Source organism: Podarcis bocagei (genome assembly GCF_964188305.1).
Source record: "Podarcis bocagei genome assembly, chromosome: 12".
Lineage (NCBI taxonomy): Eukaryota > Metazoa > Chordata > Lepidosauria > Squamata > Lacertidae > Podarcis > Podarcis bocagei.
Window position 1 is genome coordinate 28856828 of NC_138137.1, and position 25389 is coordinate 28882216.

The window sequence follows — 25389 nt, forward strand, 5'->3', positions numbered from 1 at the left end:
TTGGGTAAGTCATAATTATATACAATATCTTTCTGATACAGCTGTGCGTGCCTTTATGAATCGTTTAATACAAGGCAGCCTTACTTTATAATTGCTTTATAAAAGCAAAATAGATTTCATCATGTCTACTTTTTTTTTTAGATGGGTTAAATTGGATAGGTATAAAAGAGGAGAGCTGATCGTCTGGCTGTGGCGAGACACAGGACCGCCAAGTCCTGATCAAGGTTTTCCACACAAAAGCAACTGCTAATACACCGCCGTTCCAACCTGCAACATTCTTGCTATTCCAGAAAAGGGTGTGGCCAGTTATAATAACACAGGCAGGTACGGATTGAGCTCTCCTCACTCGCAGCTGCCAAGAGACTTATGGGTTCTGCTTTTCAACACCTCCTGCTTGCCTCCGTCTCTTCCACAGAAGCTGTCACCTGGGTGGTGCGCGATCTCCCATCGTTGACATGAGTGGCATCGTTCTCATTAACTTAAATGGTGAAGGTAAAAGCCTTGGGGATGCCACATCCAGCCAGAATTCAGTATTTGGCATTCAAACTAAATTTAGCTACATCAGTCTGAATTGGATTAAATTGTACATCAAACAACTGAGGTTGCACAAATGTGTTGGGTATAGGTGGTTTTTCTTTTTCCCAATTCTGGGGGTTCCGGTTAAGCATTGAGTGGAGGAAGCATGTGCTATAATGTTGCTCCACCGAAGAGGCTATACAGGAACTCATATGAAGTGCCCTGTGATGTGTTAGATCTAGCTCACAGTGGTTCTCCAAATACTTGTCAGAATACAATTCCCATCATCCCTGACCATTGATCATGTTGGCTGGGACTGATAGAAGTTGTAGTCCAACAACACCTGGAGGTGTTGCTCTGACCACGTGTCCTTTGCCTCTGTTTGCACAAGTTCAGTATGTGCATGCAAAATATGCACTACTTGAAATGGCAGGTTGGTGCACCTACCTGGAAATAGATGTACTTGCTGGGAGTTCTAAAGTGATTTCTTACAAATGCAGAATGGACCTTATGTGGCCAGTGGCCAGTTCCATACGCTGAAGTGGTCAAGTGGGCAGTGTGATCTTGCAGATAAACTTGCAGATAAATAAAGTTGTTAAGGGTTTTATATAGTAACGCCTTGAATTTGTCCCAGGAGCAAATGGGCAAGCAGTGCAACCTCTGAGCACAAGTGTTATATGTTGACAAGGTTTCACTCCTGTCAGCAATCGTGCTGCAGCATTCTGCACTAACTGCAGCATCTAGGCCAGGGTTTCCCAAACTTGGGTCTCCAGCTGTTTTTGGACTACAACTCCCATCATCCCTAGCTAGCAGGACCAGTGGCCAGGGATGATGGGAATTGTAGTCCAAAAAACTGCTGGAGACCCAAGTTGGGGAAACCCTGACCTAGATCAAGTGCAGAGAGTGCCTTGCAGGAATCCAGCTGTGAAGTGTGTTTCTGCCAAACAAGCTACAATCAGGGTACCACAAACATTGGTTGTTGGAACAAAGCCAGCTAAGAGTGCTGGTTTATTTATTTGTTTATTTTTTGCATTTCTGCCCCAGCTTTTTTTTCCTCCAAAGGAACTCAAGGTGGTATACATGGTTTTCCCCCTTCTCATCCAATCCCCACAACAACCCTGTGAGGTAGGTTAGGCTGAGAGACAGTGACTGGCACAAGGTCACCCAGTGAGCTTCATGGCCAAGTGGGGATTAGAACCCAGATCTCCCAGGTCCTCCTTGTCCAACATTCTAACCACTACATCTCACTGGCTGTCAGACTAAGTCAGCTATACTGCATGCTTGTTCCTCCCCAATGGAGGAAGGAGCAAAGTGGAGGCATGCCAGTCAAATGGACAGACTAATTTGCTTAAACTATGGTTAGTGGCTTGGCACTGCATGTGGTCATTGCAGGACCAGTTGCCCCGTATCTCAGGGAGAGGAATTGCAAATGAATGCTTAATATCTGGAAGTAAGACATCAGCAGAATGCTACAGGTCAAAGCGAGATTTCCTTCCCCTCTTTGCAGAACAGCTTATTATTACTCATTATGTAAAATATACTTTCACATCCTTCAAATAGCAGTAGACAATTCATGAAGTAAAAGCTCCAAGTTATGTGCCACTTATGCTAGATTATTCCCACTGGGTTTAATGAGGCTAACTTGGGCCATGTGAGCTGCCGAAGCTGTCTAAAGAAACTTCCTTTGGGGCAGAGAATGCGCATTATCTTTGTCAGCAGTGTCAGAGAAGTACAGCAGAGAATTTCTAGCACATTGAGAAGAGACGATTCCCCTAACACAAACGTTGCTTTAGGAAAGCTTTGCGCTGATCAAAGCTACATTATTAAAATCCTTCTCTAGGCCATCATTAAATTATTCACGGGACACATATAGTGGGCTGCCATTTTCTCCCCCTTCCAGAAAAGTATGCTTGCCCTGAACCTTTTACGCAGTGTGCAGAACAATTTTGCATCTTTCACATAAATGACAAAATCCATCTCCCACCCACCCAGCCACCCAATACAGTAGTAGAAGTCTTAGGAAGGCAAATCCTTGCTGGCAACAGTGATTCAGGCTGCATTCACCTGAAACCTTGAATCCAAACATGTTCAAAGCACACCATTCCCCCTCAGAGAATTCTGGGCACTGTAGTTTAGCCCTCCCACAGTTACAATTCCCACCAGCAACCCTTAACCACAGTGCCCAGATTTCTCTTCGAATGTGCTTTACAGGTATTGTGAGTATGCAGCAGGTGAGAGGGGGAGTCAGGTATGCAGAGTGTCAGAAACGGCAAGCCAGCTTATCCCCTCTGCAGTGACTGGTTGCTACTGAACAGCTCTTAGATTCCTCCCTCCTTCCCTCCCTCTCCCCATCCTCAAAAACCTGGCCTAGGAATCCTGCAATTAGTGACTTTCCCCCCTTAAGCTCCTCCTTTGCTCCAGCCTTCCACTGGTTAAAAAAAAAAAGAATCCTTTGCTGCTTCCAGGGGATCCCACCCTCTCCTTGTCTGTGTTTTCATCCTGAAGCTCTCCCCAAGCTTACACTTCCACGAGTGCCAAGCCTCTGGGACTATATAAAGGGAGTCTCTGGGAGGAATTTCACAGTTGCAGAAAAGGCGGCGGAGGAAGCAGCAGCAGCAGCAGCAGCAGCAGCAGCAGCAGCAGCAGCAGGAGCTGGGATTCAACAGGCGCGCGCACAGCTTGAGCCAGCCATGCTCCTCTCCGCTCTTCAGCTCTCTGGCATTCTGCTCGCCTGCCTGCTCCTGAAGGGCTGCTGGGCTTTCAAGAACGATGCCACCGAGATCCTTTATTCCCACGTGGTGAAACCCATTCCGGCCAGCTCCAGCAACAACAGCACCTTGAACCAAGCGAGAAATGGAGGCAGACACCCGGGATTCGACCGGACCAGTAAGTATCTGTTTGGAGTTGTACAGATGCGCTCTCTTCGTTATTCCCTCCTCAAGTACAGTCCCTGCCCTTTATTTTATTTTACATACGATGTTTCAAAAGTCGAATTCTGTTTGCCATTAAGGATGCCTTTAGAAGTTCTTGTGCAGAACTCCGTCTCAAGGGGGGGGGGGCGGTCTCCAAGCACGCTTTTTTAAAATAAAAATAAAAATGAATGACTTCCCGTGCCAAAAACGTGACAGGCTTATTATTAGTAATTCCAAATTAGATCCAGGCTTTTTGCATTTGGGAGTTCTCTCCTGGATCCTGCGCTCATGAGATCTGAACAGGGAGCAAAAGACAGAATATTAAATGGAGAGAAAGAGAAGTGCTTCGGTTATTTATTTTTTTCTCCTTCCAAATCGGGGGCTACTTGAGATTACCTTTCATTTCTCATAAAGCGTCTTTGTAAGGGACAAAGTACTGTAGTTCAGGAGAGACAATGCTTTCTCTCCTCTAGTCTCTCTCTCTCTCTCTCTTTCTCTCTCAGCGGGCTTTTCAGCTAGCTCACTCGTCTGTGCCCCTTCACAAAGCTAACATTTACTTTCAGCAGCCAAGCTTTGATTTGGTTCCAGCATTTTTGTTTTTTACTTCCTGAATTAGCACTTACCTGCTTAACTCCTCTAGTCAGTGTCAACAAACAGGTTCACAACCTACCCGGGATCTCTGCTCCAACTTGCCTTTGAAAATGCCCTGCTCCCCCATTGGGCTTTTGGCTGGAAAAAAAGAGGGGCACAGTTGGAAAATGTTTCCCCCCCCGGGGGGGGGGGTCGAGTTGACTTGAGCCATAAACCAGAACATCCTTGCCTCCCAAAAGAGTAAAAAAAAGTTGATGACCACGTTTTTTAAAACAAGGAAAAAAGGCTTGCCTGCATTTCTGCTAAGCATAGCTTAAATACACAGGAAATATCTTGTCAATGCAAGATTACATGAACAGCCCGGTATGCATTCATTGTTAGTGAACTGTCACTATGGGGGTGGGAGGGGAGCTAAAGTTGTATGCATGCAACCACTGAAGAAGACAGACAATGCAAAGTGGTAACCACTTCCTTTCACTCACATTCCTGAGCCAGGTGCAGGATGCAAACCTGGATCAAAATTATTTGGGTGAGGAACAGTGTGCAGAAATCTATTCCTCTTAAAATAGTGAGTGGGGAATAGTCGGTGAAGCTGCAGTCTCTTCAAGTAATAAATAGTCACACACACAAAACCTGGGTGGGGACTTCCTGCAGAATGTCACCATAGAGAGGGAATTGGTTGATGGACATGGCATGTTGGCACATTAGCAAGTTCAGCTTTGCCTTCCTAGAATTTGGAGAAGATCTCTTGTGCGAACCCTATTGGTGCCATCTTGCACAAAAGAACGTCCTTACAGAGTGTGCCTTAAGGAATACCTGGTGGTTCCTGAAAAACGGAGTTGGTTGCAAAATCCAGTGTGCATGGAGTGTTAGATTACACCTAACACCCTCCCCCCAAAAAAGGTTTGGTAAATTTGAGTTGGCCTGTTGTGCCTATATAAGACAAACCTTTCCCATAAGCTCTTCGAGACAAATATCCCTCCATATTGAGGAGACTGCGAAAAAGTCAATATATCTTCTTCTTCTTCTTCTTCTTCTTCTTCTTCTTCTTCTTCTTCTTCGTCGTCGTCGTCAGTGGTCATTCAAATCTACTTGAAATCAAAGCAGCAAACATAAGTTGAAATATCATGGGTGTGACGCTTTGCTCATTAACTATAATTCTGCTTATTTGCATTGCTCTTGAATAACATTGCACAGTTTCCACTTTCTTTAAGAAAGAGAAAGCAGAAGAGTGAAAGGTGTGTGTTGAAATTCATGGTATGTGTTCATTTCAAAGGGTAATTATTAAAATAAGGAATTGTGCTTACTTCGTTGAGGGTATATCTCTGCAGATGTAAGCAGGCACAAACATGTCTGTATTTGCGGCTGGTTCAGTGCCTTGGTACAATGTCAGTTGCCTTTTTTAAAAAATGAAATAATATTGCCTCAGGTTTAGCAGTATTACCTGTTTTAAGTAAGCATACTGACAAGCAATGTTGCAATACTGTAATACTGTCGCCTGAAGAAAACTGTGTATTTTGACAAAGAAAATGTATAGAATACAGTTTTCTAAGAATCTTCCTCAGAGCTAGAGTTTTCCTTGAAGATGGTATGCATACATTGAGCTTTTTTGTATTGCTGTTATTTAAATCCAGCATATTAATTTGCTAAACTCCCAAAACAACACGCATAAATCTTCACACTAGCTAAACAAATACTTAACATCTTGGCTCAAATCCATCTTAGATCAAGATCCAGGACAATGATTTCATGCAAGTCAGGTAGATGGATGGAAGCTTTTAACATAATATTACTTCTGATACCATCAGAAGCTGAGGCAGCTAATATACAAACAGGGCTCAATTAGCAACCTACTTACTCTGGGGCAATCCCACTAGCTTTTAGACCTGCACTCTTACATTACAGCTTTAGTCATTCGGTTTTGGCCCAGAACAGGGATGGGGAGCCTGTGGCCCTCCAGGCACTGTTGGACTTCAACTCTTGTCATCCTTGACTCTTGGCCAGGCTAGCTGAGGCTGATGGGAGCTGTAGTCCACCAACATCTGGAAGGTCACAGGTTCTCCACCCCTGGGCCAGAGGGAGAAGTAGAAGCCAATAATCAATACCTGGCCTCCACTGAGTTAAATCAGTATTTCCCAAACTTGGGTCTCCAGTTGTTTTTGGACTACAATGCCCATCATCCCTAGCTAGCAAGACCAGTGGTCAGAGATGATTGGAACTGTATTCTAAAAACAGCTGGAGACCCAAGTTTGGGAAACACTGGGCTAGGTGAAGTACACATCTATAGTGGGAAAATATTATATCAAATAATCACCCACAACATCCATGAAATGTCAACTGACTGCCAGGGGTTGACCTTTTCTGTGTCCCAGTTCAGACATTTGCCCAGTTCAGACATTTGCCCAGTCTCCATGTGACTGAGGAGAAGCATGCCCCACTCATTCCACCACCATTCAGATGGTGGAACAAGAGCTGAATGCACAATACCAGCATCCAAGGAAGCCCCGCTGACACAATTTCTCACCCTCAAAAGAGATTTGGTGCCAGTGTTCTTGTGGCCGGCGTATATGTGCAGTACAATGTGTGTTGCAGGGAATCAAGGGAAATTACAGTGGCTGCTTGGGTGATGGGAAGTATTTTGTGATCACAGAAGTAGCTGCTGCAATACTCTGTGAATCCCTGCATGAGCAGATCCACAAACAGTTACTCGTATGGAGAAGGTGGTTGCAGCAGCAAGGGGGAGGAGCAATAATGTAAAAGATGGATGTTGACATGGACTTCCTGGCTTGCATATTACATCATCTACACATAGTGCAGCAGGAAGGAGCCCCATCCCTCTGCCACATGAAGGACATATGAACATGGGTACCAAGGCTTCGTGAGCTACTCTGATGCAAGAAATAAATGTAGGCCATTGGAATTTGAGTGTTGACCTCCATGTTCTGTGCCTTTGACAGGTCGCGTTCAAGTTGGATGCCGGGAACTGAGATCCACCAAATACATTTCCGATGGCCAATGTACCAGCATAAACCCTCTGAAAGAGCTGGTGTGTGCTGGGGAGTGTCTCCCTTTGCCGGTGTTGCCTAATTGGATCGGAGGAGGCTATGGTTCCAAGTACTGGAGCAGAAGGAGCTCACAGGAGTGGCGATGTGTCAACGACAAGACCCGCACCCAAAGGATTCAGCTTCAGTGTCAAGATGGAAGTACAAGAACCTACAAAGTAACTGTCGTTACGGCTTGCAAGTGCAAGAGGTACACCAGGCAACACAACGAATCCAGCCATAACTTTGAAGGAGCATCTCAAACAAAGCCCGCGCAGCATCATAAAGAGAGGAAAAGGAACAGCAAATCCATGAAGCATCCCCCAAGTTAGAACTCAGCCATGCATCTTAAAATCTGAACTTATCAATGAATTGCCTGCTTTACAGATATCACTGCCTAACGAAAACTCTATCATGTCATTGTTTGCTTCACAGCTGGGTGTACATATACTTGTGGCTTTGACCAAACTCAAAAGGGTATTCTGTGCATAAGGACCTTTTTCTTGGGGGTGGGTGGGTTGAGCATCTATATTTTCAAGATGGGCTCCAGACCTACAGCTCAATGAACTTCTTTTTACTGGAAACAAAGAGCTGTTGACATGGACATGCGATGTTTTATATTGTAGAGAGCTGCTGTTGTGTTTTTATGGGCACATGTTCTCAATCAAGTATTTAATCCATGTCTCACACCTCTCATTTAAAAGGAAAGGAATGATTTGGATTTCACACCGGGAGTGGGGGGGGGGGAGCATTGTTCGTGCTGATCATTTTCTTCCAAACCTTTGTATCCACAGATTTGTTAACAAAAGCAAAATACGCATGACAGCAGCTTCAAAAGTAAATTTGAACAAAAGCTATTTATTAATGTAATTATTTAATGAGCTTTGATGTGTTTTATATTTTTTAAGATGCCTGTTTTATGTCTTATCATTCCCCTCCCCACATGCATCAAAGTGTTTTCCTTTGATTTTTGGTCAGAGTAGAATATACATTTTGTAGATAATGTAAAATAGATATTTTAACCTTTGTAGTTTCTCATTTTGGTTTTCAACTCAAGGAAGCTGAAACGTGGGAAATGTTGTGTAAATACACTGTAAAATGCATTTGTATTTTTTTATGTGTGCGGTAAAAAAAGTAGATCTTACTTCATATCAGTTTCATCCATTTTTAATAAAAACATATCAACAACATTGTTATTGTCCTTGGTTTAATAGCACATAAAAGAAAGGTGCATCAGTGACATAGAGTAAGGGCTGTTTCTGAGTGGCAGATCACATCAGGGTACTCTGGGTTGGCACCCCATAGCTGCTGGGGTGGTGGACCTGTTCAGCCACCTTCCAACATTGCTGCAGCTTACCTAGATCGGGCTGAAGCAGGGCACAGCGGCAGTGAGTTCAGGATTGGTGAACATCAGTGGAAACACCAGATGGGCTCTGCTGGTGCACCTACACAGCCTCGATCTTGCCACTGCCCTTTCCCTGTCCTGGTCCTGTCCAAACAAACTCAAGTAACACCACTGTGTAGAGGGCAGCTCCTCCTCACCACACCCAGTGCTATTATTCAAACCACCACCAGACATTTGTGGAGGGGACATTGATTGTGGTATGGAGGAAATTGCCCCTGGGCGTTATACAAGAAAATAGAATCACTACTGCAAGAATCCTTTGGGCTGCGTGAAGGGACTCCCCCTGCCCCCTGCTTAATCTGTGCTGGGATTTTCCTCAACCCTCTGGAGCAGATTTGGGAAGGTTGTGCAGAGAGATTGAGAGGAAAAGGCACAAGCAGAAATCCTTGCGCTAGTGGATCTATTTAGTTTCATACCATATAAGCACTCGCCTCCTGCCGCACACATCATGCATGATCACCATTGCCTAAGGGGAAGAGCAGGGTGTGCTTTCTGGGAACCCACAGAAATGCCAATGTTCAGCCTCCAGTATTCAGAGGGCTGCATAGGAAGCAGACTCTCAGAGCTTTCCCTAGCTTTCTCCTTTCGGTGATGCCACTGCAGTGTGCAGTTAGTGGCTTGAGGGAAGCGAACTGTTTTTAAGATGGTTGAAGACTGTATTATAACATAGGCATCATCTGGCCTTGGCATACAGCAGTGTTCTACTGGTAAATTGGGACCTATGAGTTGACCTCAGGGTAAGTGGCTGATGAGAAAGGTTTTCTGACTCTCAATTGTTTAAAAAATAGCAACAAATGAGAGGCTCCCCACTTAGGCTTCTGAAATGAAGAAAGTGTCAGAGGAAAACGGAGTGGAGTTTTGTGTGGAAGGGCTGTGGGTTCAGTTGCAAGGGGACAGGGGGGGGGAATCCTGGGCTAAGCATGTTCTTTAATTCTAAGAGTCATAGCATATGGGAAACATACAAATGAATGCTCAGAAACAATCACATCTTTCTTTTGGAAAAGCAACCCAGGGAGGTCAGGAATATGCACCAGTCTTATGTATTCTTGGGGGGGAGAGACATGGGTGTGAGTGCCCTCACATGAAGTTATGATGGCCACCAATTTGGATGTCTTTAGGAAAATTCATGGAGTTTCAGCTGCTACCCATGGTGGTTATACTCTGCCTCTATGTCAGAGACAGTATGCCTCTGAGTGCTGGGAATCACAAGTGGGAAGAGCACTCTTGAACTCAGGTCCTTCCTTTGAGGCTTCCAATAAGCAACTGGTTGGCCACTGTGAGAACAGAATGTTGGACTAGATCAGTGTTTCTGAAACTTGGGTCTCCAGCTGTTTTTGGACTACAACTCCCATCATCCCTGGCCACTAGGGATGATGGGAGTTGTAGTTCAAAAACAGCTGGAGACCCAAGTTTCAGAAACCCTGGACTAGCTGCACCACTGGCCTTATCCAATGGTCTCTTCTTATCTTCTTAAATGTATTGTGTGGCTGTGACCCAAGACCACCACTTTGCCCCTGTGACAAAGCAGTCAGTAGCACTCATACGGGGCTCTCTGGTCAGCTGCATCTTGCTCTGAGGAATGGTTATTCCTTGAGAGCAAAGCACTGTGGGCAAAGGGCTATACCACTGCCACTTTGCCATGGCCAATACTGTCTAAACTTGAACAGCAACAGCCTTTCAAGTTGAACTACTCTTAAACTACAAGGAGGGAGACAATTCCAAATGAGAAGCCCTGGAGAGCCTTGACACACTGAGACTACTGCCACAGCAGGAAAACACACAAAAAGAGGAGGTCAGTGGTAGCTCTGCCTCATTTGGGTAGAATGTCTTGTGCTGGTTCAAAGATCATGATTCATTTTGCAAGCAAGCAGTCCATCCAGTAGTGTCTGGAAGCCACATTCATTTGCAAACAGAGGAGGTGGGGCAAGCACGTCCTGCAAAAGAAATTAACACTCCCCATTCCAGCCATGTTGCAATTAACTAGGGAATACTTTTTTTTATTGACATAGGCACATCAAGCAATTAAACAATGCTTAAATACTACATGGCAACTTTATGGTCAGGTTCCAGAGATACTCAGAATGAGTTATCTGTAAAATCAGCTGTACACGATACTTGGGCAAAGTTTTGGGCACATGTGGGAACTGCCCAAGGGCTGCTAACCAACCAGACATTTCATTTTATCCTGGAGGATAAGACTTTCATAGAAATCATAGAGTTGTAGAGTGGGAAGGGACCCTGAGGATCATCTAGTAGTCCAACTCCCTGCGATGCTGGAATATGCAGCTGTCCCATATGGGGATCAAACTTGCAACCTTGGCATTATCAGCACCTTGCTCTAACCAACACCAATGCATATTACTATATTACTTCCAGAACCAGAGGCAATATGCCTCTGAATACCAGTTGCTGGAAGCTGCAACCAGAAAGTGTGTCCTGTTTGTGAGCTTTCCATAAGCAGATTGGCCATTGTGAGAACAGAAGGTTGGACTAGATAGGCCTTTGGTCTGATCCAATAGAGCTCTTCTTATGTTCTGATGATTCTTGGTGACTATTTTACATAATGTAAATACACTTTGTCATCATTCATTTATTTAAATATTTTTGACAACCTTTTAGGGCAAGGCCATCCAAAAATCTAATAATTCAATGGGTTGGATTAAGACTACATCAGACGTCATTTAGTCCCATTGAAAACAATGAAACAGATTCATCCATGGGACTAAAGTGTGACTAAATCAGTCTGGATCCAGCCAATATGTAACGCTAAAATGCAAAATCAGTTTGCAAAAGAGAAAAAGGTGCCACCATTTAAACAGCAGACTCATTCAAAGCCGAACAATAATCTGCTGGAACAGATAATAGAAAAGTATCCTAGAAAAGAACACAATTCTTCTGTCATTTGGTTTATAAAATATAGAGTGCCAACTATGTCTATGAACAAGGATATACATTTTCCCCCCTTAACTGATTAATCCCAGTGCTGGCATGAGTCAGCTGAAAAAGCAATATCAACCTCATTAGTGAACTGTTATCTGCTGATGAAAAATGCCTGGAGCCAAGGAGTAATCAGGGTTATATTTAATGAAAGGAAATACATTCTCCTCTGCCATGTTTGCTGTTTTGAGAGCACCATGGAAATACAGAGGAACAACATATGATGGTGGTTGGAAGGAGCGAGCTACAATATCTTTAAAAGATTCCCAGTTTGGGAGACAAAGTTTGTGACATGTTTGCAACAACGATCAGAAGCTTAATTTTCATTCTGTTTCCCCTTTCAACTGCCGCCACACACACAACCTGCTAGGCATTTCTCCTCAACTGTCTTTGAAACCCAGAAATGTCAAATCCAAGTTCAGTCACAGAATAATGCTGACTTGAATAACACCCTTGGAAATACCTAAAAGATTTCTGCCTCATAAATAACCAGAGTCCTCCTCAACCTGACCTTTACATCCTTCCTGAAGAACTGCCACATTAATCATGAGCGTGTTCAACACATTCCACTCTGGGATTCTTGTTGCTACAGTGCTAACTTGGAGGATTTCAGAAACTTAGAAGGATCCGCGAGTGCTGGAAAGCATTCTCTTCTCATGATGCATTTCCTTTCCCGCAGGCCAGGCAAGGGGCTTTGATTTTAATTTCATTGACATACTTGTAAATGTAGCTCCAGGTGAAAACTTAAATTTGTCTGCAGATTTATGAGCCGGGCAGACAGTCTGTCACTAGACTTGTTCCCTTTGCTTGAACATCAGCCCCACAACAAGACTTGCCTGAGCATCTTTTTGAAAGCCATCCAGCTTTTCAAATTGTTTCACGTTTTTCCCATGTCAATTTCTTCCTAGGGATGCTGGGAGATCTTGTTGGGTCTGCAATATTAAAGTGAGCTGACTCCATTCACTTTGCAGGCTAAGGTGCAGACTGGAACACAAATAGCTTTGGTTTTTGCACATCTTTCAATTTTTCAATACAGAACCACAAACTGATCATTCAAAAAACAAATGAATATTGAAATACAGATAAAACAAGCATTTTAGGTTACCATGCACACCAAAATATGTATTTTAGGGTAGAATAAAAATGCATATTTTATGGAGAAAATACAATGTGCATATTTCTGCTGTTGTTTTTAAAATGCAGCTTGATGTGGAAACATGTTTGAAGAGCCTGATATAAACAGAAGCAGACAGATCTATCCATTCTCATTCCTCCTCTACATCAACCTCTGCAATCCTATGTACTCTAACCTGGAAGTAAATTAAGCACAGTGGGACTTACTTCTGTGTAAAGGATTACATGCACATTTTTTTTTTTAAAAAAAACAACAACTCAAGACCTCTCTGTTTCCCCTGGTATGGAGATATTCCATACTCTAATAACTGGAGAATATATCCATATTGATGACAATACTGAATTCAATTAACTTCTTGCAATGCTCCAAATTTGTTCTTAACACATTTGGGAAATGGCAGTATCTTTGCCACATGGCTGAACAGCCTGTTCTGTTTTTAAAAATCAACCAAGCTTCTCATCTTCCAGTTCCTGAAATGAGAAGCAGGGATGCCTGGAATTTGGAATGCAACTTCTTGAAATGTAGAATGCACTCAGGGGCACCAATGTGCATCAAGTAAATAAGACATTTTATACTGTAACTAATCTGGTTATAGGATGAGGCTATAGATTCACCACAGCTACCTGATAACTATCTGCTAGGGTAGCTGAACCAAGGGTGATGGGTATTACAGAGGAGATCTTCAAAATTCCCTGGTGAGACTAGCAGTTCTGTGAGGCTGTGACTTTATAGCATAATGCACCAATATAAGAAAATGACCAGTCTATGAAATCCTTGAAAAAATGTATGGTTAAAGGCTGCAGGTTTGTGTGTCCACATGTGTGCAGCCAGCACTCATGCATGCTCATATACACACTTCTGAGAGCTTTAGGATTGTTTGCTGGGAGTTATGATGTGTGTGTTAACCCATAACCTTATGCCCACAAGAAGCTCTCACACAAAGAAATAAAGAAAGCTTGGTTTATTATATAAAACAGGCATGACAGAATAGATATACAGTGGTACCTCTGGATGGGAACGGGATCCATTCCGGAGCCCTGTTCACATCCTGAAGCGAACGCAACCTGTGTCTGTGCATCTGCGCATGCGCGGGCCACGATTCGCCGCTTTCGCACATGACGTCATTTTGAGCGTCTGCACATGCATGAGCGGAGAAACATTGAAGTAACGCGTTCTGTTACTTCCGAGTCGCCGCAGAGCACAACCCAAAAATGCTCAACCTGAAGCTACTTCAACCTGAGGTATGACTGTATATATAAATGCTACTTTAGACAGCAGGGTTACAGTCAAAGCAGGTGACAAATTACAATACATACACACTTTAATTAAAGAGTTAAATATTTCCTAACTATTCTATGAAGCTTACAGAAGAATGGGCATGACAATTTTGCCATAGACTCACACTAGGAGGGGGGGGGGAGGAAAGTATACCTGTCCTTAGAGTTCTGGAAAGCCCTGGGTAAGTTCTGTCCTGTTGGAGCTATGAGAGCTAACTGACCTTTGAATTGAATGGGTTTTTAAATACCAATTTGCCAAGGTACACCAGTATAGATGGGAGAGGGCTGTGGCCTGAGTGATTCCTGCAGTTTCCATAATTCCTTCCAGAATTTCCTGCCTAGTTCTCTTTGGTCATCCTGTTCCCATTTGCTTAACAAAAAGGGTGAAAGACTTGTGGTAGTTTGCCATTATCTGAACCTGGCCATCTCTTGTCTGTGATCTGGCTTCAGTTCTGGATCTCACAGAGGAGTTGAGTATCTTGTACTTGATAAATAAATGTGCGTGTGCTAACCTTTAAGCCAAGATGTGTGTGAATTCAGAATATTCCTGAATGCTTTTTAGCAGGTGGCTGGAATCAGGCTGGTTTCATGGTTACTGGAGTTCATCATGGTTTTGTGTGTGTGTGTCTTGTGTCATATAATAGTTATGCCATGATCTACAGAGACAAACCATATCAGAAATTCAGATTCACACACACCTCCTCACAAGGTATGAGTAGCACAGCAACTCACTCAATATGTGTCATTAATTCATTGGCTGAATGAGAGCTAAGGGCTTTTAAGACGGTGTTCTAGAACTTTTTGGGATCAAACAGACATGATAGTATTCACTCAATTAGTCACTGGCTAACTATTTTGAAAAGCCGGTAGTATATTATGGGGCCCCCAATCCAAACTGGGATTATGGCATGGAGGAGTCTTTAGCCATTTAACTCCAGATCGCCCCCCCCGCCCCCAAAAAACAGCTGATCAAAGCAGGAACAAACAGCTGAGGTCCCCTCTCCCTGTGTCCCAATCCCCGTTTGGACTGGACACCTTTAATCTGCAAATTTTGCTTTTTCAGATTTGTGGGAGGTTGAGGCTCACTGGGGAAGCAGGCATTGTCCAGTGAAGGCAGGTCAAAGCAGAGGGCAAACAAAAACAGGACCTTGGAGAGCTCCAAGAGGGCCCTGATGGCTGAAGTGTGTTCTCCTCCTAAGGCAGTTACAGGAAGATGGTCATTGAGTTGTATCCAACACTAGTCCTAAATAGAATAGACAATGAATGGACATGGCTAGCTTAGGTCCATTAATTTTCGTTGGTCTATTCTGAGTAATACTTAGCTGGAGACATACTTTTGCAGGGACCTAGACCTACGGAAGTCTTATATAACTTGACAAGATATGCAGTATAACTACACTCTTCCACTTTGGATGAGGTGACCTCGTGGCTTGTTCTATTTATTTATTTATTTATTTATTTATTTATTTATTTATGAATGGATAACCCACACTTTCATAAAAATATAGCAAGGCAGAGTACAACATATAAGATAAAATCAGAAAAGATCCATAAAACACTCCGAGTTTTGCATGTATGAGTGGCGGTGGGGAAAATACACAGGAGAAACAGTTATGGTTTGCTTCTAATGGTGTTCTACTCTCCTTGGCGACACTTGCAGTTATTGTTCATTTACTAATCTTATTTCAAACAACAAGTTTATTGGCTGCAAACTTTATATACCTAGGGACCTCTTCCGTGATTTTTTTCCTCTTTTCTTTTTGGCAGATCAAGTACATTCCTTTCCTCTCTCTCCTCTCTCACTTCCAAAGAAGATGAGAAGCACGGTGGCCAACTGAATACTTCTGAAAGGATTAAGGATGTTCGAAGGGTGAGTAAGAGTTGCTGTAAATTTAACACACCAAAAAAAAAAAAAAAAAAAGCCCTTATGAAAGAAATAATATAAATAAATAATCCTGGCTCATAATGGGAGTATTACAACTTTTGCCAGGGGCTGTTTTCCACGCAAGGATACGGGTTTTTACACATATTCCTTAAATCAGAAATGGTTGCTGAAACTGGGCCAGAAGTTTTGAAAAGATGATTCATAGTGCAATCCCATCCCTAAGGGGGTACCACTATGTGGGGATAGGAACAATAGACTAGACTCTATGTGGGCACAGAGATACCCTTATGCCAGCAAAGTCTACCACCAAAGCAGCCTTTCTTCTGGCAGGATACTGTCAGCATAAGCAGGGGAAGAATGGGTGGAGCAGGAGCACAGCAGGGCATGAACAAAGGAGGAACTCCCTGCTGCTTGTGGCTTCTCTCCACCCTCTAAGAAGGCAGTGGAAGAGGTAAAGTAAATTACAATGGAAAGTCAATGGAAAAACGCAAACCACGACCCCCTTTCTCCCCACCCCACAGCTAAGACTATGCATAGGATGTATCCCTAGGATGTACCCCAAGGCTCAGAAGTTGAACTAATGCTTTCGATCCTTGGTATCTCTGAGAAGAACTGAGAAAAATACATGTCTGAAATCCTGGAGATCCTCTGCTAGCCTTTGCAGACAATGCTCAGTGAATGGGCCAGCAATCTGACCCAGGATAAGCTTCTTAGGGTGCTGATTCTCACAGTTGATCATGGCATACCATAATGAGTATCTGTTCAATTTGTGCTCTCAAGAAGGGAATATAGATCACATATATAGCAAGACACTTGGTTGGTTGGTCGGCATCCATCCCTCACAAGACCCACGGCATAGGGATATGGAGAGCTTCCTTATATCAGCAGACGTTTGGGAATATGTGGAATGGCGTATGGGGAATGGAAGAAAATCTAGGAAACAATACCTGATGAGCATCCTAGCACTAGAAATGGTCTGCTCCAGCTGTTAAATTCTTCCAAGGAGAACTGAGCAGATTGCACCCATTTCATTTCTGCTCAGTCTCACCCCACTCCCCCCCCCCCCGTTACACCATCCCTCATGGAACAAAGAACTCGGGAATTACGTAAAAGGTGATGGAGGTCTCCAGCAAAGCATATTCACTTTGCGAGTAGCCTGGAGAACCACCCCTGAGGTGGTTTTCTCCCTCAGCAATGAGTTAGCAGGCCAAGGAAACAACTGGGCCTTTCAAGATTTGTTTTGAACAGTCAGCCCTTAGCTGAAGAGTTCTGACGATTTGAATGGAATGCTCAAAGGTCAAATTCATGTTGGGGGTGAGCACACGCCAGTTGTGGCAGGAATGGAAGACCATTCTTTTTTTCTTTTCTTTTGAACATTTTTGCTAGGGTAGAGCCCAGAGGCATTCTGATGAAATGAAGATTAGCGGGTGGCTGCAGCCTCACCTATACTCTTTCTTCGCTTCACAGTGCAAATTGTTGCCAATGCACCGTCCTGATAATAAAAAGGAGAAAGGGATGCTGGCAAACACCCTCAGTCCTCTGGGGCACATGGGCCCCTGCCATTTGCCCTACTAAACTTGTCTAAATTCCTTTTTAATTGGAAGCTCCAAGCGTTGAACCTGGGTCCTTCTGCAAACGAAGTGTGAGCTCCGCCACTGAGCAATGGCCTCTTCCCAAAACAGTAGTGTAAAAGATAAGAGAAGCAAGATTTTATCAAGATCGTTAACTCAGGGTGATAAATCTTTTGGTGAACTACATTTACATTACTTGAAAGCAAAACTAAATTGCGCCAGTGACACATCAGTTCTTTAGCAAAAAAAATTTAAAAGCGCAAACGTTCCCTATATTTCTAACTAGGAACCGAGTAGCACATTCACATCAGTCATACTGAAGCGCAAGTATTTCTGCTATGGTCAAACTTACTAAGTTTTCAATCCACTGGGCCATTAAAAAATCACACAAAGAGATGTTTAGCAAGAAAAATAATGATCTCAAAGAGTAGCAGATAAGGTAAACATCTCTTGGTTCACCCCTCTTCTTTTCCAGACTAAAAAAAATCAGATTTAATAGGATTTAATAAAAAGAAAACCATTTGGGTATAATTTAATTTTAATGTTTAATAATTATTTATTACTCAGCCCTATAAGTTGTTGAATAGTTAAGATTAAGCAGAGCATTTGTCTAGAATTCAGTGTTTCTAGAATCTAGGGTGTTTTTGTCTAGCTAGATTGTGCTGGTAACTGTGATTATACTTTTTGCTTACCTGGATGGAGAGATGTGTGTGGAGGATGTGTAGACTCCTCTGATTTTTGCGTGGCAGGAATGTAGACTATTGAACAAAGGTAAAAGTCACTTCTATTGCTCCTCCTACCTTTGTGACCGGTTCTGCTCATCACTTGCACGAGTCCCCTCAGAGATTGTACCTGAGGGAATGTGGCCCTCAGACCGAAGAAGCTTCTCCAACCCTTTTCTAGATCAATTGAGAAGTTGCTTGCTAAGCAGCAGATGTAAACAAGATGTAACTCTCAAGCTGAAGGCACCCATCAGTCACATAATGCTGGGCATTTGATTCACTTTTCTTGTCATCTAACTCAGGTAACAAAAAATATGTGTGGCACAATGCATGGCTTATGTGTTGCATTGTTTGGTGGGTCAAAAGTTGTTATTAATTAACCTCCTTTCATATTGATTTCAAGGTGATTCACAACCATATAACAAAATGCCTAGAGATAAATGTTAAACAATACAGATAAATACCCAAAGCGGAAATTTAAAGCTTTTTCATTCAGCTGGAAAAACTTCTCAAAATGAGAATGGGTGCCTGTCACATCTCAACAGGGATGCTTTCCACAAAACAGAGGCACCTACATTGAAGGTCCTGCTCCAAATTGTTGCAGTGGGGCTTCTGATAGTTTGGGAACTTCAAGAAGAGATTCTTCTGCAGAATACAGTGAGTTACTGGGTATGTAAGAGGCAAGGCAGTCTCTTATGCAACCTGGTTCCTACTTGTCTTAAACACAAGTACCAAAACTTTGAACGTGGCCCAGAAGCGTTTTAGGAGTCAGTGCGGATCCTGCAAACAAGGGGTTATATTCTGTTGATAGTTTACCCCAGAAGCAAGCTAGCTGCAAACACTGGATCAATCCCACATGGAAAGTATTGTAGTAACCCAACACAATTCTATCCAGCAGTGGCCATTTTAGCTGGACATTATGTAACAGGATAAAGAGGTGATGCCCCAGTTTGCTTATTTTCGCCTTGCCTCCCTTATGTCATGCCATTTAGACTGCAAGCAGTTATGATAAAATAATAAAATAAACCATCTTGTGTGGTTTGGCAGAAAGGCGATATATAAATGCAGTAAAAATAAACAGTTTTAATTGTTTCAGCTGCCGGTTATGCAAGCACCGCTGAAGCATAAGCCTCCCGGCCAATTGCCTGCCCCCAACATGTGTTGCTTACATTGCACAACCAAGCAGCCCACCAGGCTTCCCTCCCGCCCACCACTGCCCCCCTGGGAACTGATTTTCCACATAAACTTACGATAATTTGTAATGAAATGCACATGGGTGAAACTGTCACTGTTCTTTAGAGGGCTCCATTTTCTGTGAGAGTCCTATGCCCTGGATTATATTTTCAGAACTGGAATAGTAACTTGTCTTACTTTAGATAATTTTGGAAAATCAATGGTCCCCCCCACCCTTCTCCTAACACCTGCTTTTGTAAGTATAATCCTCAGCAGTAATTGACAAACAGCTGTTGTACGTTCCATGCGGCTAACTCAAAAGGCTGCACAAAACAGCTGACCTAGACCTCAGAAGAGGCTGGTGACAAGTGTAGCGGCTTCTGGCCAGTTCAGTAGCACTCGGACGTTACACTATAATCACTCATGAAGAGAGGGTAACAGCATTACACAGTAACAGAAAGAAATTACTGCCAAGCTATATGCTGTGAAATCAGTGTGAGAGAGAAATATGGAAATAAACATCTGTGCTACACTGGACCCTGCTTAAGAGCCAATGATTGCTAAGGAGTACAGGGATTAAAATGAAGTGTCAGGAATTAATAGAGACACATAGACGAGAATGTCAAATTGCATGACCAGTGCCGGATTTATGTATAGGCTAAGTAGGCTGAAGCCTAGGGCCTCTAAATCTAGGGGGCCTCCCCAGCCCAACTGCCCCCAGCAGACAATCTCCCCTCTCCCAAAATTGCAAACCCAAGACTTCATGTGAGGGCAGGGCAACTCAGGCCCAGCAACTATGAGACTCAGGGCCAGCCAGTGGGGACCAATTTGAAACCCTAGGGCCCAACTTCAATTTTTTTCTTTTTTTTTGGGGGGGGGGGCTAGTTCACAGCCAAAATCAGAATCTTGGAGGTATAAGTGTGCTAGGTCATTTTCACAATGTCAGCAAAGCCCTTCAGAAATAAGACCTGTTATTGAGTTCTTGTGCAAGTTTGTACAGTTCACCTCTGGATTTTTTAAAGATTTTGATGAGCATGAGAAACAAGCAAAAGCCACCTTGCCAAATGTTTACTACAAAACAAGGAGACAAAGAGTGAGGGAACGGCAAAGAAATGACAGAAGTGCACCTGATGCCAAGTGGAGTAGCCTAGGGTCTGTCTTCATCTAAATCCAGCCCTGGAAGGGGGTCGGGGGATGGGACAGAGGGACTGGGGTGGCAAAGCCTAAGCTCTTTTATTTAGTGTATGCTTGGGGGTTTTCTGTCAGTGTCACTTGGTGAAGTTCTCTTTCTATTCACTTGTTGTTTCCTTGATGGTGAAAGAGGTTAGGGTGACCTAGGGTGTGGTTGATCATCTTTGGCTGGCTGCAGCGGGATTTGTGCGTGGCTGAGGGGGGTTGTCGGGTTAAGTTAGCCATATTGAATTGTATGCTGTCAGTGGGTTATGAGCTCTTGATAGTGTGAGTGGGCACTTATCCTGGAAGATGTTGAGTAGGGCCAATTCCGGGGTGACTTCTAGTACCTGTTTAGTTGTGTTTATTTCTGGTATGACTGCGCACACTCCTTTTCTGACTGGGTCCTCAATTACTTGGTTTGGTGGGGTCTGCTGGTTCAGACACAGCATATGTCTGAGAAGGCCCCATGTGGGATCATGGGGAAGAGCTGTGAGGAAAAAACTCTTGTGACATTGATTTCTTGGGCAACTTGGAAGGGCTGTGGTGGGATCCAGAAACGACAACCTGGAGCCCCACTGACAACTGCTCTCTTCTCCATCAGCTGAGACGCGTGTGGGGTATGATAACATCATTTGTAGTTTGAGCATCTAACAGATCTAACAGATCTGCCTGCCTTTGATCAGTTGTGCTTCAAGGGAAGCTCACCAGTCCTCTGATGCTTTAATATTTTCCAGCCCAGATAGATGTTAGCCAAAGGATCTCACAATAGTCATCTCCTTGCGGGAGCAAGAAAGCACAGGAGCGGGGTGCACCACAAGAGCATCTTGGATGGGATGGCTTTCAAAGAGGGCTAGACAATTGCATGGAGGCAACTAGCCATCAAAGGCAATTAGCCATGATGGCTATGCTCAGCCTCCCGTTGGAGGGAGCAATGCTTCTGAAAAGCATTTGCTGAAAGCAACAGACTCCCCAAATGTGTTTCACAAGGACCCCTTCCTTCCCTCTGCCCCAGTACCTGAGGTTGTCACATCTCTCCAGGTATTTGGCCAGAACAAAGTATCTGTTGAGGAAAGGCTCCCTCCCTGCAAAGAAAATGGAGGAATCAGCAGGCGCCTGGCTCCCAGCCATGCTAGCACCAGTCTGGCACATGAGGGTGGGGGACACGGGAAGGAAGTATTTCTATAGTATAGGGCAGGGATGTCCAACTGGTCTATCACGATCTACTGGTAGATCCCTGCGATGTTTTTGTTGATCACGGTCGATTGCTGGCCCCCTTCCGGCCCCGCCCCTCACCCCGCATTGTTGGATAACTGAAGACAGAGTTTACAAACCGAGGCCATTCCCCCCCCCCCCAGCGATCCTTTAGTGAGTTGCTGTTTCTCTTTCTCCCCAAAATACTTTAATAATGTGGCACTTCCCCTCCCTAAATAAGCAAAGCAACTTCAGCCTCCTGAACACTCTCTCTAAAAAAACTCAACTGTGACCTGAACCCCAATAAAATGGGGGTAGATCACTGCCAGTTTTTAATTCTGTGAGTAGATCGCAGTCCCTTGGAAGTTGGCCACTCCTGGTATAGGCCACTCAACTGGCATTTCCACCTACCTGAACTGTGAGCCTTTCCCCCTTTTTCTGGACTGCCACTCTCCTAAGGAAGACGCAAGCTCTTGCTGGAAGCCACGGGTGAGAAGAGTGTTCCTATGATTCCCAGATGTTTCAGAAGCATTTTTTTGGTCCTTTAGCTCCTTGATATAATCATAGCATGGTAGGGTTGGAAGGGATCCCAAGAGTCATCTAGTCAAACCCCCGACAATGCAAAGATCCTGCCCACAGCCAGCCCTGGCTGGGCTCCAAACACTAGCCTTCTGGTTACCATTGCAATTCTGCGTGGTGTGGAGAAAGGAGAGAGAGAAATGTGTTGCTTACACTCTCATAACACTGATATGAGATCCACACCATGGAGCCCTTTCAATAACTAGTCTCAAGGGCTGTCACATGGAGGAAGTTTGTTTTCTCCTGCTCCAGAGGCCCTTAGGGTCTGAAGCAGTGACTCTCCTTCCTTGGAGATTTTTAACCAGCGCTTGGATGGCCATCAGCCATGGATCATCTAGTTGAGATTCCTTCATTGCAGGGGGTTGGACTAGATGACCCTCGGGATCCTTTCCAACTTTACAATTCTATGGTGCTATGCTTCAAAAAGCACATTACTTCCCCCGAAATGATTTGTGCCATTGTGGATTCCCTCTCACAGACCTACAATCACCAGAACCTCTAACAAACTACAATTCCCAGCATCATTTGGGGGAAGACACCTGCTTTTTAAAACAGGGATGAAGAACCTGCAGTTTGCTCACCCCAATTTCCTAGGAACCAGGAATGGGAAGCTCAAGTGCTTCTAACAGTATGGTTATAGGGAGCCGTGTGTATAAAATATTGAATGTACAGTAATAGGATTATTAAGGTAATTGTATCAGAATTATTATGAGAATGTCAAGGAGGGAGGGGGAAAGAGAGATTGCGGAATTCTGGTGGTGAGTGATGATTGGATGAGGATTTGAAAGGGAGTTTGAATGCGAGGCAGTTGAGAGTCAGTTGAGAATGGTAGGTTCTGGAGGGGGTGGGTGGGCAACTAAATATTCAGTTTAGGATCAGTAGTCTAGTCATCATTCTTGTAATAAAGCAGCATATAAGATAAATAGAATTTGAGGCCGTAAGCTCAGGTACACATGTCATCCTACAATCATTTAGTGAATCATCCATACAGTCTCCTTTAGTGAGGGTGCAATAACTAGGATCTGGACCAAACATTGATATTTTTTGCTCTTTTCTAGTTTCATAGGTTTATGTTCTGGTTCTAATGATGTAACAGGGGTGGGGGATCTTTAAATACTGGACCTAACCCCATTGGTTCAAAAACTGAGAGCAGCGAGTAGGTTTCAGTGCATACTCCCTCCTCTCCCCAACATGTGCTTTGCACAAACATGTAACAGCAAGAGAAACCACAGATACTTATTGCTTAGACTCATTAGATGTTTAGTGAATACAATAACCATACAATTCAGAGCATATTAACTTTTACTAATTATTAATTACAGCGGTACCTCGGGTTAAATAATTTGTTCCGGAGGTCCGTTCTTAACCTGAAACTGTTCTTAACCTGAAGACCATTTTAGCTAATGGGGCCTCCAGTTGCCGCTGTGCTGCCAGAGCACAATTTCTGTTCTCATACTGAAGCAAAGTTCTTAACCCGCGGTACTATTTCTGGGTTAGCGGAGTCTGTAACCTGAAGTGTATGTAACCTGAAGTGTATGTAACCCGAGGTACCACTGTACTTATTATTACACTTCTAGGAGACTGAAAACTAAACCTCCACTGCTTTGCAGCTATTCACGAGAAAAGCTTCAGGAGTAAACCCGGAGGACATAAGGGTGGGGAATCTGTGGTCCTCCACATACAGCTGGACTCCAATTCCCATCAACCCCATTATTTGGAGAGCTTTTTGTTTCTACAGTAGCCATAGTGGCTTGGATAACTTGTCTTTTGTATTGTATATACATACACTTCCATAGGTTTTTTTACATGCTAATAATAACTTCTATTTTACTGTTGCTTGGATTCCCATGGCTTTGTTTGTTGGTTACTGAGAGCTACTGGAAATGTGGAGTGTAAATTAAAAACAACCAACTGAAAGGAAAAAGAGGGGCTGAGAAAGAGAAGAAATCAGCCTGCTCATGCTCCCCCTGATAGCTTATACTGTAGTTTTCTGAAGGGCAGAATTAGGTTGGAGGATGCCATTCCCATCTCCAGAACTGCGTGGCCCACCCCTATATAGCTATAAAACGCTCAGATTTGGGGTCAGCTGGCAGCCCTTTGGCACAACAGGTAAGGCCCCAAAGTGAGAAGACATACAATGACATTTTGTTTCAGGTCCCACTTTTAACTATAACTAAATCCTCTTCTATTGCTTTCAGTGGAATTTAGTAATGACTGATTTTTGCTAGATTCTGTCCAGGTCACTAAGTATTTCAGGTCGCAACCCTATAAGCACTTATCTAGGATGAAGCCTCAGTGAACTTAATGGGACTAACATCTGAGTAGACATGCATAGGATTGTGTTGTCAAGTAAACAAATGCATGTCCAGCATGCTATCTCTTAAGGAAGGGATCCTAATCTCCACAATGTGTTCTATGTGTGCACAGAATGGCAGCTATTGTCGTGGGTTAAGAAATACCTTCTTTAGTAGCTCTTTTAAAAAAGAAAGGTCCAACTGATATATAGAAGTGTTTGCAGTCACCAGTTGGTTGGATAAGCAACTTGGGAAAAGGAAGCATTTAACTTCCATCTCAGTACACAATGAGCACCTTTTAGCAGACAACCAGGAACTCTCTCAAAGCTATAATTTTGCCTTGGCCTTTCAAAAAAATCAACAGTAGCTTATATTGTTAGGCATACAGTGAATAAGCAATTGTACTGAAATATTTAAAGACAGCTGCCATTCATTGTAGGGCACAAGGACTATTTACATATGTCAAGAGCATTTTAATGGGAAACAAAGAGGTATAGTTAGCTCTACCCTACTTCCCTAAATGTCAGTCTGGAAGTGTCATTCAGATGAATAAAAGTCAGAAACAAGAGTTTACTTCAGGGGTGGGGAGTATCCAGAATTTGCAAGATTTACTCCCATCCGCCCCAGTCAGCCTGGCCAATAGTCAAAGATGACATGAGTTGTAGTCCAGTAAGGTAGTCTAGGCTTCCTACCCATGGTTTACATTGACACTGGAGTTGTCATGATCCATGGCATGGGCATGGTCAGGATATTTTTTTTGGGGGGGGGAGCTAGGCATTATTGGTCAGTTAGTTACGTATTTTTATTTACTTGATGGGGGTCAGCTGCCTACTCAGCTATGCCCATGGGCCATGGTGGACTTCAACTCCCCTCTTCCCTAATCGCTGGCCATTCTGGCTGGAAGTGAAGGGAGCTGGAGTCCAGCAATATCTGAAGGGCATCACATTCTCTACCCATGTGGACAGTGCATGTGAGGAGGCGGCACAA

General features: G+C 43.6%; 1 protein-coding gene and 1 long non-coding RNA gene across 2 annotated transcripts; one reads left to right on the forward strand and one right to left on the reverse strand.

The window, feature by feature from the left end:
- Positions 1–3184: 3184 nt before the first annotated feature.
- Positions 3185–8250, forward strand: SOSTDC1 (sclerostin domain containing 1). Its single transcript, XM_081164140.1, has 2 exons — positions 3185–3402; positions 6977–8250. The coding sequence occupies exons 1-2, from the start codon at positions 3207–3209 to the stop codon at positions 7390–7392; spliced, it is 612 nt and encodes a 203-aa protein (XP_081020266.1). The 5' UTR covers positions 3185–3206; the 3' UTR covers positions 7393–8250.
- A 2196-nt stretch (positions 8251–10446) lies between these two features.
- On the reverse strand, positions 10447–19175 carry LOC308570234. The gene is made up of 2 exons (XR_014001018.1): positions 15537–19175; positions 10447–12712 (listed from the first exon to the last, which is right to left on the reverse strand). It is a non-coding gene; the product is annotated as an uncharacterized lncRNA (long non-coding RNA).
- Between the last annotated feature and the right edge of the window lie 6214 nt (positions 19176–25389).